This window comes from Micropterus salmoides, unplaced genomic scaffold (assembly GCF_014851395.1).
Source record: "Micropterus salmoides isolate LMB-PRFRI ecotype aquatic unplaced genomic scaffold, ASM1485139v1 Ms_hic_scaffold_18, whole genome shotgun sequence".
In the NCBI taxonomy this organism is placed as follows: domain Eukaryota; kingdom Metazoa; phylum Chordata; class Actinopteri; order Centrarchiformes; family Centrarchidae; genus Micropterus; species Micropterus salmoides.
This window is the reverse complement of record NW_024040928.1, coordinates 23619591-23634472: the sequence shown is the minus strand read 5'-3', so window position 1 is coordinate 23634472 and position 14882 is coordinate 23619591. Positions and strand designations below refer to the sequence as shown.

Genomic DNA, 14882 nt, shown 5'->3' with positions numbered 1-14882 from the left:
TAAAATGCAGCACAGACAGTCAATCAGCTGCAAGACGTTGTTACTAGTAGTAGTTCGTTCCAGTGATGTTTGGAATGGTTTTCATCATTTCAGTTTAAATGTTCACGCCCTTCATGGATGTATGTGTGACACAGGTAAAGTTTCCCATCTACCACAGCAAAGGCCGGAATGGGACCACTTTTTAATTATCACACCTCGTTTGTGCTCAGAGTTAAGATGGAGGTAGTACTGTTTCTGAACCTGAGCCCCTAAGGAGAGGAGCTCCCTCCGTTAGTCCCTCTTCACCAATGTGTGTGCCTGATCACCACTCACAGCACCATCATCAAGTTTGCGAAGGACACCCGAGTACTAGGTTTAATCACCAAAAATGATCAGACGGCCTACAGGGAGTAGGTTAAACACCTTGAATCTCTGATGCAAGGCCAAAGAGCTTATGGATTTCAGGGAGTCTAAAAGCTGCAGACACATCCTCATCTACATGAATTACATCCGGGTGTTCTAGGAGGACCTCACTTGCTTCCTTAATACCCCCTCTCTTTGGCTAAGAAGGTTCAGCAACATCCCTACTTTTGAGTAGACCAAAGAATAACCCTAATCTGACACTGTTTAATATTATATAAGTTTTTTGACAACATTATGATTCGTTGTATAAAAGTATTCTGACAATAGGGTTGAATTGAATTGAGCTCACTTGTGTTTTTACTCTTCAGCTGGCTAAAATACAGAAGAGAAGAAGGTTTAAACCAAAAGGTAGAATGTGGTGAGAAAATCTATTTCAATGACATTTCATTCGAGAAAGCATAGATCTCCGTCTGAGCTATTAAGATGTAACAGTCGCATAAAAGGTGCCCTCTCTTTGTTTCCAACCAACCAATTTCAACAGGCAGCTGAAATAAATGAGATTGGTGGACAGGTGCCTTCAGGAGTCAGGGCCGTGAAGGGTGAGGAGATACAACTCAGAACAGTGAACTGACAGAGGTTAATACTGGCAAATGAGCCTGCTCTTTCCATACAATGGGAGCACTCAAGTAGGGTTGAAACTGTAGTCAGTGTCACTCAAACACTACGAGGCGCCTACAACCCGTTCCCCTCTGCGCGTGCACGCGTGCACGTGCGCGCACACACACACACACACACACACTACTGGCAGATTGCAGAATTCAACAAGAGCCATGACAGCTGCCTGGTCTCCTCAGAGGCTATTTGGTGGGAGGAATATTAGAGGGGAAAATGTAATAGCAGTGTGTGTATGAATATGAAATAGAAAGGACACCAGAGAACCTTCATTTTAAAGCAATGGAGAGACGCAGAGAGGTGGGATAATAAAGCAATTTCATACTGTAACTGATTCTTGGTTTGATGCTGGAGCAGTGGGTGCAAAACTTTTCAGGGGATCACAGCTTCTGTGCAAATGTACTGACTGAAGGATTTTCTGCCAAGTTGTAACATGTCTGACCTAAACCAACTGCTCAGATGAGACAACTCGTTACAAGATTTTACAGCAACTCTTATCATAACTATTTATTATTTACTTGCTGTTACTTTGTTCTGCATCTTCCCCAAACTAGTGATGTATAGCTATTATACGATGAATGTGAATCGCAGTGCATTACATCTTAAGTCCCACTCCATTCAAAAAATCTCCATCTAGAAATCTCTCATACGCATTTACATATTTTCATTAATGTATGTATATATGCACATATTTCATTAATGTATATACATATGAGTATGACAGGCTGAAAAAAATAACATAATTTTCCTTTAACACTCAAAATACACACAGAGGCAATATAACGCAAAATACGTTTAGTATCATTTACAATAATGATGCCTTATAATAAGCATAATTGTTTTCTCATATGTTTTTATACTTTGTGTCTGTAACAAAGTGAAAACCTGCTTACATGGCCTTCTGCATTGTTAATTAAGGACGATTTGACTGAATATGATGTATACTTTGCGTATATGCAAAACTGTAAATCTTTATTAGACTAGTCAGACAAATTACTACCAATCTTATGTGTAAAGTCAGAGGACTAGACGCTATGAGTGTTCTATGTTAATAAAATTATGTGAAATGACTAAGGGGATTGGACTGGCGACCTGTCCAGGGTGTACCCCGACTTTCGCCCGATGTCAGCTGGGATTGGCTCCAGCCCCCCCCACCACCCTGCACGCAGGATAAGTGGTTGACGATGGATGGATGGATGGATGGACTAAGTGGATATAAAAAAATCTATTTGTCAAAGTGGAAAAATCAACAACAATTGTGTGAGTAAACTTAGATCAATAAATCATCAAAACAAACACTCAAAATTAAGATTCTTCATCAGTTTGGCCTCAGAGGAGACATGCCTCTGTACTTACAGAGACAGCACTCATAAAAGACATCCAATGCACTGGGGGAAATATCTCAGTCTACAGTGGAAAAGGCAAGCTGACAAGTCTTCCTCCTTGTTTAAAAATGCATAATAAATAAAAGCATACTGAACAAATTCAAGATACCCGTTTTAATCACTACTGTAATATTTATAATTTAGACTGCATTTTCACAAACACTACAGACATATGCTGCCTTTTAGTAGCAGTCTTCCTGCCACAAATGACTACTATGGAGTACTACTTGATAGTATATGAAATCACAGGTTACCATTGCAGCAGCATTTATGCCTTGTGGGATACAGCTGTTAACTCAAACTAAGAATGGTTTATGTAATGTTATAGGAAAACACATATATCATGAAAAAAGGAGAGTTTATGGATACAATAACTAGACAGGAATTTTAGATCCATCGAAATAGGTACCTGACAAATCAAATTGGTGAAAAAATCATTTTTAAATCCAACATTGCCATGAATCAGTCCTGTTCACTGATCTGCAACACTACCCACAACGGCCAAATACAACCAGAGATGTTTAAGCCTCTGTTTCTAATAATGTAGAAGAATCTCCGACAGTTGACAGATTTATTGTTTCATGCTGTAGCCTATATTTGGAACAAACTTCCAGACAACTTCAGTTCTGCTCCAATGCACAGTTCCTTTAAATTGAGGCCTAAAACTTTTCTGTTTGCCACTGCCTTTTATTAGATTAAATTACTTATGTTTACCTTCTCTTTTAAATCATATACACGTTTTGTATTGCATTATATTTAACATGTTGCCCTCACATCTTTTTGTCTTTGTAAAGAACTTAAAAAAAAAATTAACAAATAAAGTAGCAATGCCCATATCTTCAAATCTCCTAAACACAAAGTGAAACAAATCTCATTTTTTAATGGTGAGTGGCTATTATCGTACCGGCACACTGCAAAGGTCTTCACCTCTATCCTGTCTTTTTATATATCAGGTTGCATCCTAAGGTTGCATGACTATCATTTGGATATGAAAACCAGTAAATTCAGGGTCAAACACACAAAAGACTAGCCATTTTGACAGTATACTCTGTAGAACACAAGTTAATTTGTCAACACTAGAACTACTGAAGTGATTATAATTAGATCAATTAAAGCCTAGATTGCATTGTGTATGTGTCTAAGGACAAGAACGGACAACAAGGAGATAACATCTTTTAAAAAGGGATGATAAGTCTAATATTAGAAGATAGATATAAAAAGATTACAACACACCACTGAAGACTATTATAGTTACTGTAATAAAAAAGCAGCTTTTGGAGAGTACCAAGATCAATTTGTCATAATGAATGATCTGTTCGGAGAAGCTACCATGAACTTTTAACAGCAGGAAACTGGTCATGCTTTCAGCTCATCGTCTCCTCAGCCATCAAATCAGAACTATAAAATTTTCTATAGGATAGAGGGTGCTGTTTTTCATAGCCAATATACTTTGTTTTCAGTTTTTCACGCCCGATTTTCTTCTGTTAGAAAGGTGCAGTAAGTGATTCTGGAGAAATCCAACAAATTATGATATAGAGCAAACAATGACACAGCAACTAATGTAATTAACGTTAGCTAAGTTGTGGGTTAGCATACTGTTGTTACAGTGGCTGCTGCGAAGCTAACATGTAGAGAGGAGGAGAAGGTCCCAGAGCCAGCATACCACCTCCAGACTGTAATATTCACAACTCTCCCACTACTATAGCTAACATCACAACAACAGTGTTGAAGAAATATTGTGAGCCAGGATCAGGAGATAAAGAAGTTTCGGAGATTAATGAAGACTTATCATAGCATGGTATTTTGAGCCCGGCCAAGAAGATACAGTGCCAGCATACAACATGTGAACATATCGAATGCCAACACCAGATCTGAAGGATAACATCTTTTGGTCCTTTTTATGTTTCGGTCTTCTCCCTAGTGCCTGCAGGTTTCCCTATTAGGTCATCTTTATCTGGCCATAACCTAGAACAGCTAATCTATCTGATGTTTAGACTCTAATGCTTCGTCATATTGGAATCTATTATCCATAAGTTGTACTCTAATCTGTGGAGCCAGTAAGTTCTTGTAAACATTCTTGTAAGACTCAATCTTGTAAGATTCCCAGAGAACACCGATATCTGCTAGCCTGACGCCTGAGATACTATCTTATCAATCTAACTGTGGTCCCCAACAAGGACCAGGAGAGAAATAACTAGAGCTGGAAGGTCAGTGAACACTGGGGTCAGCTAGACCTGTGTCACCTTTCCCTGTTAAACCAATCAAGCCCCCTAACAATATTCTATAACAAACAGCATGTCATGGTGAACTAGAAAGAAAGCTGAATGTCCGTAGGCAAGTCATTTAACCTGACACACAAATCATGGCTGGAATAGTGTTGTGTGGCGGGGTGCGAGCCACTTTGTTTCCTATTTACAGAGCCAAGGCTGTATACAAACACGGGACTTTTTTTAACACACACACAGAACGGACAGGTAGCGGAATGTAAGGAGATATTCGCTGACTTTGGCAAAAACACATTTTGGATTAGAATCGCGTACTCCACCTTTAACAGCTTGAATGCTCTTGCTGGCTAAAATATCATCTAACAGTAAGTGTTAGGAAGATTAGATTTAAAGGGTATCTGTGAAGATTCTCAGTCATCCAGGTCATAGTTATCCAACGGAGGTTAAAGTCAAGGGCAACTGGACTTGGTTGAAGATACTAGAAGACGTTTCGTCCCTCATCCAAGGGACTTCTTCAGTTCTGACTGACTGGCAGGGAAACTCAGCTATTTAACCTCAGTGGGGTCGTTTGCCACGATCGTCGATTCCGCTGGTTCGTTAGTGTTTCTTGTTGTTGTAACGACAACGCCTAAGACTGAACGACCATCGTTGGTATCTTCACCTGAGGCCAAGAGGTTACGTTTGTTGAGTTTCCTGGGAAGTGATGAAAGGACAGCATTGTAAGTGGGGGATAAGTGGAGGCGTAGACCCCCTCCCCTGTTCAATGACGGCTTCTCAACCCGGGTGTAGATGGCTTCCTCGACACCTCTTGGGGTGGACCAGCATCTGTCTTAGTGTGTTTGGGGTTTAAAAAACACAGGGATGTTATGTTTGTTGAAAATCCTACTGAGTTTCTCTGATACTCCAGACACGTATGGAATCACAATGTTGTTGCGTTTGACCTTCTTTTCTTCATCCCCTGTAGTTTTGTTCTTCTTGGATCTTGTGGCTGTTTTCACAAAGGTCCATTTAGGGTATCCACAGGCTGTAAGTGCTTCCTTCAGGTGGTTCTGTTCCTTCTCTCTGGCTTGGGCGCCGTTTTCCGCTCTGTGGTGCAGTGTTCTCATGACCCCTAGCTTGTGCTCCAGTGGGTGGTGTGAATCGAAGAGTAGGTATCGGTCTGTTTGTGTGGGTTTTCTGTTCTGCACCAATCTGCAGGCTCTTGTCCTCTTCAATGTGTACAGCGCAGTCCAAGAAGGCCAAACTGTTGTTGTGGACATCTTCTCGTGTGAACTTGATGTTACTGTTCACAGAGTTGATGTGTTCTGTGAAGGCTTGCACTTCCTGGCTTTTAATTTTGACCCAGGTGTTGTCCACATATCTGTACCAGTGGCTCGGTGCTGTTCCTCTGAAGGAGTTGAGGGCTTTATTCTCCACTTCTTCCATGTAGATGTTTGGGGATACCGGTGAGCCCATGGCACAGCCATGCTTCTGTCTGTAGAATCCACCGTTGTACTGGAAATAGGTGGTGTTTAGACAGAGGTCGAGTAATTTACATCTGATCAGGGCTAAGGCTAGTTCTGTTGTCCAGGGTGTTATCTTTTGTTAGCTGTTTCCTTACGGTTTCTACTGCTTCTATGGTGGGGATGCAAGTGAACAAAAAAGTCACGTCATAGTCCAGTTTTAGTCCTCAAACTTTGTTTACCAAGTCCCGTCGTTCAGTCTTGGCAACGGGTAGTCCTAATGACCATAACGACTGACAGAGTGAAAGCAGCTATAGACAGGCAGTGAGACAGCTTCACACAATATGCTGGAAACTCCCACTGCAACGTCACGGTACATTTACTGCATTTAGCCGACGTGCTACATCGCTCGCCTGCTGCTTTCAGTAACTATCTTTACTATCTGTGTATTTTTCACCGGAGGCTCAGCAATGTCAGCACAGCTAAATGTATTGGATGATAACGAAACGGGTAGTGAGCTGGACTGAATATTATAACGAGATCTGCGGTGAAAGTAAATTTACTGTAGTGTCAGTGGATGGCTCTTCCTCTGGGTTGTATATTGTGTGGGTCATGTTAGTTACAGCGACTGAGAGGTGGAGAAGGTGTGTACCTGAATATCGGTAAAAGGCAATAAATATAAATTGAACGTTACGAAGCAAACAGCGGCAGGTCTGAGCTAATGTAGCATTAACTGGCTGCATCACTATAGGATAGTAAACAAATCACTCCACATTTGCTTTTTACCGTAACATCAGTTCTTGCAGGCTTTGACACTTTGACATAATATCTGTGGTACACAGGACAGTAATATGGGTCGCGTTAGTTGGTGAATTAATGTGGAAAGCGATATAACTTTGCGCCGGATAACATTAGCAACTGCTCGACGTTAGCCGGCGAGCTAACGTGACTTTCTGTGTTTCTCCAGCTTTACTAATGCTCACTTTGTTCTTACTTGACATCATCTGAACCTGTTTGGTCTGTTTTTGATCCTTACGTGGAGCCTGTGCTTTGCTGTGGGACAGTTGTTTAATGGTGTCAGTGGACTGCATGTCGTTAGCTGCCGAGTTGTCGCTGTAGTGCGAGAGAGGCTGGGGAGCGCGCACAGGGCTGAATCCGAACCGGAGACCTCACATTAAAAGCAGAATAGTGGCTGATGCAAGCAATGGAGAAAACAGGTGTGTTCTTTATTTCTAAGTGAGTTTTGAGACCATTGACAATAAGGCAATGAAAATTTGATTTATTAAAATCAAAAAAACTTACATAAAGCCCCTTTAAAGTTAAATAGTAATAATGGACTATGTTTTACCTGGGACAAGAGTCAGTAAAATGCATTAATACATAACTGACATCTGGCATGAAACATAACTTTTCATTACACTTACTGTAATAAAACAGTGTTATAAAGGGTTATGTTTTATATTGCCATCATGTAAGAAACAAGCTATAACCACAAGCAATGCATTTGCATAAACTTCTATTAAATTCCAACAGTAAGTCAAATTTAATATATTTGAGTAGCATAGTAATTGCTGGAAGGTCTTTACTGTTGAAGAAGGTGCTACTTTTGGAAGACCTATGGAGACAATACTAATAGTTGTAGGTAACAGCACATGTGAAAAGAGCTCGGTTATTCTAGACAATAAAACTGTGCTCTAACACTTGACCTTTACTGACACAACTTATACTGACTGCACCTCTCCTCCTGTTTTGTTATAATAGTTCTTGTGAAGTAACAGCTTCCACATATCCTTTGGTAGTCCTTGAAATATTCAGAGGGAGGAGCCTACAATACTGAATCTCAAAAGACACACTGCCACAGTAGCCATCCTTAACAGTCATGTTAGGACACACTAATGAAGACCTGTTTGTTCTTCCATCTCATGTTCTGTAGTAGTGTGTTTTCACCTTTTCCCATAAGATGCTGGTTGCAATACATCAGCAATGTGATGCTTTAATTAACCAGTCACAATCCTAACTACCTCCTAGAGTATATAAATGCGACTGTTCATTTCTAGGTCGCCGTAGAAGCAACTGACCAGATAACGTACATTTGCTCATTTCAACTACAGTCATAGTGTTCTCCTTTTTTCTGCCCTTCTGCTGTTCGCTGTAAACTTCTGGCCTTTCTGTTCTATATAAATACATTAAAATTGTACTCGACTCTGTCTGATCTCTCTGCATTTGGGTTCAGCACCTCCAGTGCTTAAGGCAGTATCAGCGTCATGATTATAATCATATTACTAATCAGTGCCAGGTGATTGCACAGACATCAAAACACTTTTTGAGCAGGGGGATATAGCACCGTTGATTCAATTTAAATGTAATTTTCATTATTTCCAGTGATGATTTGATTTAAAACATACAGTACTGAGACGACTATCAATGCTAAGGCTGTGATTATTTAAGCTGATATAGCATGTATCATGTTCAACTTGATTAAACATAAAGAACTATTTCCATTTATTCAGGGACTTGGGAGGGAATTTGTTGCAACATGTTAGAAGTAATACAAGTAAAAAAATGTTTTGCTTTTTGTTGTTACAACTTACAACAACCATGGTAATAATTGAATTTTGAATTACATACACACACACACACACACACACACACACACACACACACACACACCTGTGTGTATATATAAATATGCAATTAGCACTTCATTAAATTTAAGAAAAGTTTCTGGGTTTCTGGGCCATCAGTCTGATCAGGTTGTTTAGCCCACTGGCTACCAAACAAGCCAACCTACTGAAATCATTCAGTCATTTAATATGGGAAACATAACTAATTTTAACCTGCGGTAAAACACTGCTCTGAAAATGAGGAGGAATTTCTCTTCTTTTTTTACCCGTCTGCAAATCTACAGGGACTGTCCCCGACTTCCACACAACATTGGAAAGGTGTGTCAACCAAGATAGCTCAACAACATTCAGAGCCTTCAAAATCTTAGGATAACTCATCCACTGGGTTTACTGGGTTATGCACACTCTCCTGCTACATGACTTCACACACAAGTGTCTTGGATGATGCCGACAGCTCGGCCCCTCTCCAAGACATCCAGTATGAGTGCAGATCTCTACAACTACAGCCCACAGGGGCACACTACAATCTTTGGCCTAACATATTGTGCTGAACCCAACTGTATCACTTTGGGCCCCCTCTATCACTCTACAACCCGGACTAGCAATGGTTGCCACTAGATGAATTCCACATCCTAAGAGACAGTTTCATAGTCAGGGTTCTGTTCACCACAGGAGACCTGAAAGGAAGCTGTTGCTGCAAAAACATATCCCCAGAGGGACAGTGGCAATACACTCCACCAAAAGAAGGCATTTTATGTACAAAGAATCTGGCTTATTGCACTGATCCACAGAGAGCCCTTTAGATATTTTCCTTTAACTTAATTGTCAAGAAGAAAACTGAATGTGTTGCCCTCCTCTACTGACCTTTGTACTGAGCAGGAGAGAAGAAGCACTCTGTGGCAGAGTTAGATAGATGGGCCACAACCTTCTCCAGAAGGTCAGCCAGCACTGGGGAGAAAAAACAGACACAAACATTAAATGTATGCTAGGACAGCTACAACAAACCTTGAGTTCAAAGAAAATCCACTTTACAAATTCAAATATTCAGCTCCTCTACTTATTAAGCAGCCAAGTTAAGTAAGTCTGTAAAGAACTTTTCCTGTGAAACATACAGTATGCATGCTTAATTTAGCAATCACTGTGTCACTGGCATAAAAAAACACAAATAATAAAAAACTCCAAAACATTCACTTTTCATATAGACAGATCAGAAATGAAAGGAGAAGTGCTCACTAACACAGATTTTGTGATTTGTGTACAATATTTGAGAGAAATAGGCCTTTCGTGTACATAGAGAAAGTCTTAGATCAGCTCATGATGAATGGGGGCAAAAACAAAAGTGTTGCGTTTATAATTTTGTTCAGTGTATTTTCACAGAGATTCTAAACTGATCACACCTTTGTTTGCTTTGAGTATTTAAAAAAAAAAAAACTTTTCTGTGTGAATTTCCTGCTACTGCACCGACTTTTTCTTTTATATAAAGTAGCTTTAAAGATGGCAGCTGTATTTTCCCAGTTGTATCACTTACTTAACTTAATATTTGCATTTTGAATCAAGTTTTACTCAAAAGTTTCCTCCTGATGACACTTTCAGATATCATACTAAACTGTACAATAAGAAGAAACCAGTAAAATTCCACTTAACACAAGTGCCACATTGCAGGTGCGCTTTTTCGCTGTTGCTGTTAATACATATGTGAATTGAGTGGCATTTGAAATGTATGATGTTTTCTGCACAGTGCCAATATGTAAAATAACAGCACCACTTCTAGTCCACTTCAAGTATCGCAGTAAATTAATGTAATTCATCAAATACATTTTTAATGTATTTCCAGGGTGCGAATTATAACTGAGCCAGGGGGAGCTTTGCTCCTCTTAATAAGACATGAGCTCCCCTACAAAACATAATTTGTGAAATTTTGACAATATGGTATTTTTGCAATGAATTTCTATTTTTCTAAATCGTCATCATAATGCGTAAAATGTGCTTATTATTGATATATGATTCATCACTACTTTAATATAGATACTAGCATGGCTTGCTATTCTTGTCATCACCATCAAAGCATGGCAGTGCAATATCATAAACGTCACTCACTTCACTTTAAGAAGAAAAAAAAAATAGTTCCACTCAGTCTGCATGCCAAAACGCCATGATTCATTTATGTTAAAGCATCCAGATGAAACCCATGGTATAGTTCACACACTGCTAGTCAATGACCATTGATTGCCATTTCCTACTCAGCATGAAAAGGTCTCTTCTTAAGAGGCACCAGGGGAAGGGAAGCTATGTCACAAAATATTAGCTCTGTTAAAAAAAGCATATATAATACAATGGCAATCAAGGCCTTTTCATATGTGATGATAGAATTGGCTTTTTGTTTGTCATCAAACATTTCTTTGCATGTGATCGTTTCCCTGGTTGCCAAATTAGGAAATCCAATGAGAGCTGATCATAATGCACCCCAGTGACTCTGAGCAGAAGTGAATGCATCTCAATGACGATCTGTTGAGAGAGAACAATTAAGCAACCAATACGCTTAAGAAAAGATAGTGAGGCATTGAACATGCAAACAGTTCTAATCATGAGTCTTTTGATGAAGAGATAGTACACCTAATCATTTTCATCTTACAGCTGTATAGAAGCCTGTCGAAGACAAGTGATAATCACAGCGTCTTCTCACTCAGAGCTAGACATGTGAATGTTCAATAAATTGCCTTAGAATAGGTTAATTTTTGTAGTCAGCCTATATATGCTACAATTTCCTTTACTAGATGTTTCTTAAAACACTGTACTGATGAAAGGAAGCAATCACAGTACAGTACACACATTTATGACAAGATTATCAGCCCTCCTTCATTTGAATGTATTTTCAACTCACAGCTACAATATTTACTCCTATGTAAAAAGAAGTGGGTGTCAGTGCCATTTCATATGTGCTTTCAATGGCAGTGATGTGATTCTTAACAAGGTTCATGGACATCTCAACGTAATCTTGAGGTGGTGTGGGTGGTGCACCTGCAGCATAATGGAAGACTTCAGCAGTTTAATACAGAATCCATGTTGTAGTGTAGTTAAAGTGTATCATAACGAGTTACTCCACTTACTTATATTTGACACACATTTACCCATATAACTTTATTGTAATTGTTTTTTTATTTCATATCATGCACAAACTTGGCATATTGCACGTATTTGTTGTTTATTGTTAATCAATGTTGTTCTATATTTTTATATTTTGTCATTTATGTACACAATTTTCTCTTCCGTTGCAATACGTCTGCACAACACAAACCGGAGTAATGCACATGTAAATATCGGCCCCGTTGTTCTCTCTCTGCAAATAGTTGTATTATTTTTCTCTATTCTTTTATTATGCTTATATAACTTGCTTTTGTTTATTCCAAATGTATATATTTCTACATTTATTTATGTCAACTCTATGCTTTGTCTACGTGTAGCACCTTATCACCAAAGCAAATTCCTCATATGCGTAAAACACTACTTGGCAATAAAGCTCCTTCTGGTTCTGATTGGTAGAGGACATTTTGGAAACTGATGGTGTAAAAGGTGAAATAGTTTAGTTTATTTTGTGTGTGCATCATGAACATGCGGAGGTGCACAAATTCTTGCAGCATTTTCTTTATCATAAATATGAATTTGTGAGTGGAAAATGTCATTGTTTCCATGGGTACACATCACTTCAGTATCTGGCCTTTAGTAAAACGTACCTTGGGCACAATTGACAGAATGGTACTGATCAGCCCACAGGGGCACAACTGTGAGAAATTTGGACATACAGTAAAACAGTTTTGTCTCTATGACCCACAAGTTGTTTTTCTTTTGTCTTAGTATAGTATCACTTGTGACATGTATTTTATACTAAAACTTCACTGACCTCATTTTTACGTAGTCACTTCAGGCATCTTGGGTGGATCACATAGTTATTCTTCTATATATTATATAATAACTCAAAAAAGTCTAAATTAATCCAAAAAGCATTTCAGAGGGATTCAAATCCAATTGCCCTAATCATCCCAAGAGGTGGTTTGAGACACATTATAGCCAGATGTAAATGCATCAGCCTCTCAAACTCACATACGTAATCTTTCGTCCACCAAAGTGTAACTATGTCAGTAAGCGACCTGTGAAAGTAGCCTCCACACTACAGGGTCACTGTGATAATGGAAGCTGAAGTTACATTGAAAATAGCGGTCATTCACTCGGTTGTTTGAGACAGAGAGAAAAGCAGCTCGAGCATTTCAACAAATACGGTTATGCAGAAGGCGCACAAGCTGTTGCTGTGTTTATCTGATCCCTGATCAGTTCAACCATTGGATAATTTGTGTGGGTGAGAGAGAATTGAAATGTATGTGTGACGGAGTGGTGTGAGTATGTGTTGTATGTGTGCCTCCTAGCTGTTAATGTTAGCTGTTATCTGATAAAGCACCCAAGTTCTTTTCCTTCTGGCATTTCTGGCAGTGACTAAACAGCATCAGGTGCATTATCTCCACTCTGGATTTGAGTGGAGTTCACCCCATTTGGTTAGCTCTTCTTTGCTACTAGAAGCATTAGTTTCCATTATTTTTAGGTATTTATTAGTTTTCATTTAAACTTGTATTCTTTTTAAATGTTTGGAAGTATGCCTTTTATACTGTTATACATGTTATGGGCAGCACGGTGGCCTAGTGGATAGCGCTGTGGCCGCACAGCAAGAAGGTCCCAGGTTCGACCCCTATGTGGCGTTTGCATGCGTTTTATCTGCGTGGGTTTCCTACGGGTGCTCCGGTTTCCCGCACCATCAAAAACATGTTAGGTAGGTCAGTGACGAGACACTGCATTCAAGCTTGAGTTGGTCCCCAGGGTGCTGCACAGTGGCTGCCCACTGATGGGTTAAATGCAGTGGATGAATCTCGCTACATGTATGTGACAAATAAAGTACCTTTATACTTGCCATATCTTAGTCATTGCTAAGACCTATTTGCATTTGCAATCAACACTATTGGCAAAGATATCAATATATCAATATTATCAATATATATGCTATGTTATCTTTATGCTACTAGGAGGTAGAAAATCCTGGCTACAAGGCAAATCTGCAGGTATCCAGTGAACCAGTAGCTTACCCTTTCCAGTTAAAACGTTGGCTTTGGAGGTCATAACTTTGCAGTACAGTCTCCGGCAGATCTCCATCCAGCTCTCCTCATTCTTTGAGTCTTTAGATGCCAGAAATGCACTGATCTCAGAGTCTGTACAATAGGAGGAAAAAAACTATGGCTGAAAAATCACAATAATGCACCAGTTCATAATGACAACTTCATCAATTTTCCTCTTACCCTGTGAGCTATGGTGGATCTTAGGTGGGTCTAAAGTGTAGCAGTGAGGTAGAGGGTAGCTTGAAAACATGGGCCAGGGGTAAGGATCTTCTCCCTGGAATGAGCAGATAAACTAATTAAACTGACCAATAATTCAAACAATATTTGTCACATGCTTAGAATTTACTCCGTGTATATGATTGACATGTGGTCTGCTGTAGCCTTTTCAAACATACATGATTCAGTATATTTGTATTATTTTCTTTGATTCATTTCTGCACTGCTCTGAATTAATAGCTGCTTTGGCTGTTTGTGAGTTTGCTGGGTTATTGATGTTTCATTATGTTGGATTGTTAGTGTTTGTAATTTAATATTCTAAAAACTGCCTGATGACAATGTTTGATGACAGCATTTTAAAAACATTTCAAAACTATGAACAGTATAGTGCAGTCAAACATTGACTAGCTGATGAAATCATTACTGAGCAATTATTTAGCACCAAGCTGGAAGCAGTTTATCAAATTGTGTTTGTTTGCCATCAGTTCTTCCTCCTTTCAATCGTTTTTCCTTTTCTCTTCCTTTCCCCACTGCCATTTAGTATTGCATTGATCACGCTTTTCATAGCTTAGTTTTGAAGAACCATAACTTTTGAGTCATAGCTCAGAATTTGACTTGCCAATGTAATGTGCTGTAAATGCTAATGGGGTTTAGAAAGCAGGACTCTTTATTCAATTCTCTGTGCCCTCCGCTCACGATAATCCCGGCTGGTATTAGAGTCTACATCTCAGGTGATGTGAAAAAGATGCACAGAGACCTGTATGTTTGTAAGGCACTGATGAATGCTTCAAATTACCTGATATCTGACTCAAATAAAGAA

The 14882-nt window shown here is 39.3% G+C and overlaps 1 protein-coding gene across 1 annotated transcript in view; it reads right to left on the bottom strand.

Moving 5' to 3' along the window:
* Positions 1 to 14882, bottom strand: part of tbc1d32 (TBC1 domain family, member 32) — a 76414-nt gene that overhangs the window by 24004 nt on the left and 37528 nt on the right. Inside the window, exons 26-28 of the mRNA XM_038727019.1 lie at positions 14027 to 14120; positions 13817 to 13939; positions 9555 to 9638 (exon numbers count right to left, since the gene is read on the bottom strand). Coding sequence (XP_038582947.1) covers positions 9555 to 9638; positions 13817 to 13939; positions 14027 to 14120 — 301 coding nt within the window. The remainder of the gene's footprint in view (positions 1 to 9554; positions 9639 to 13816; positions 13940 to 14026; positions 14121 to 14882) is intronic.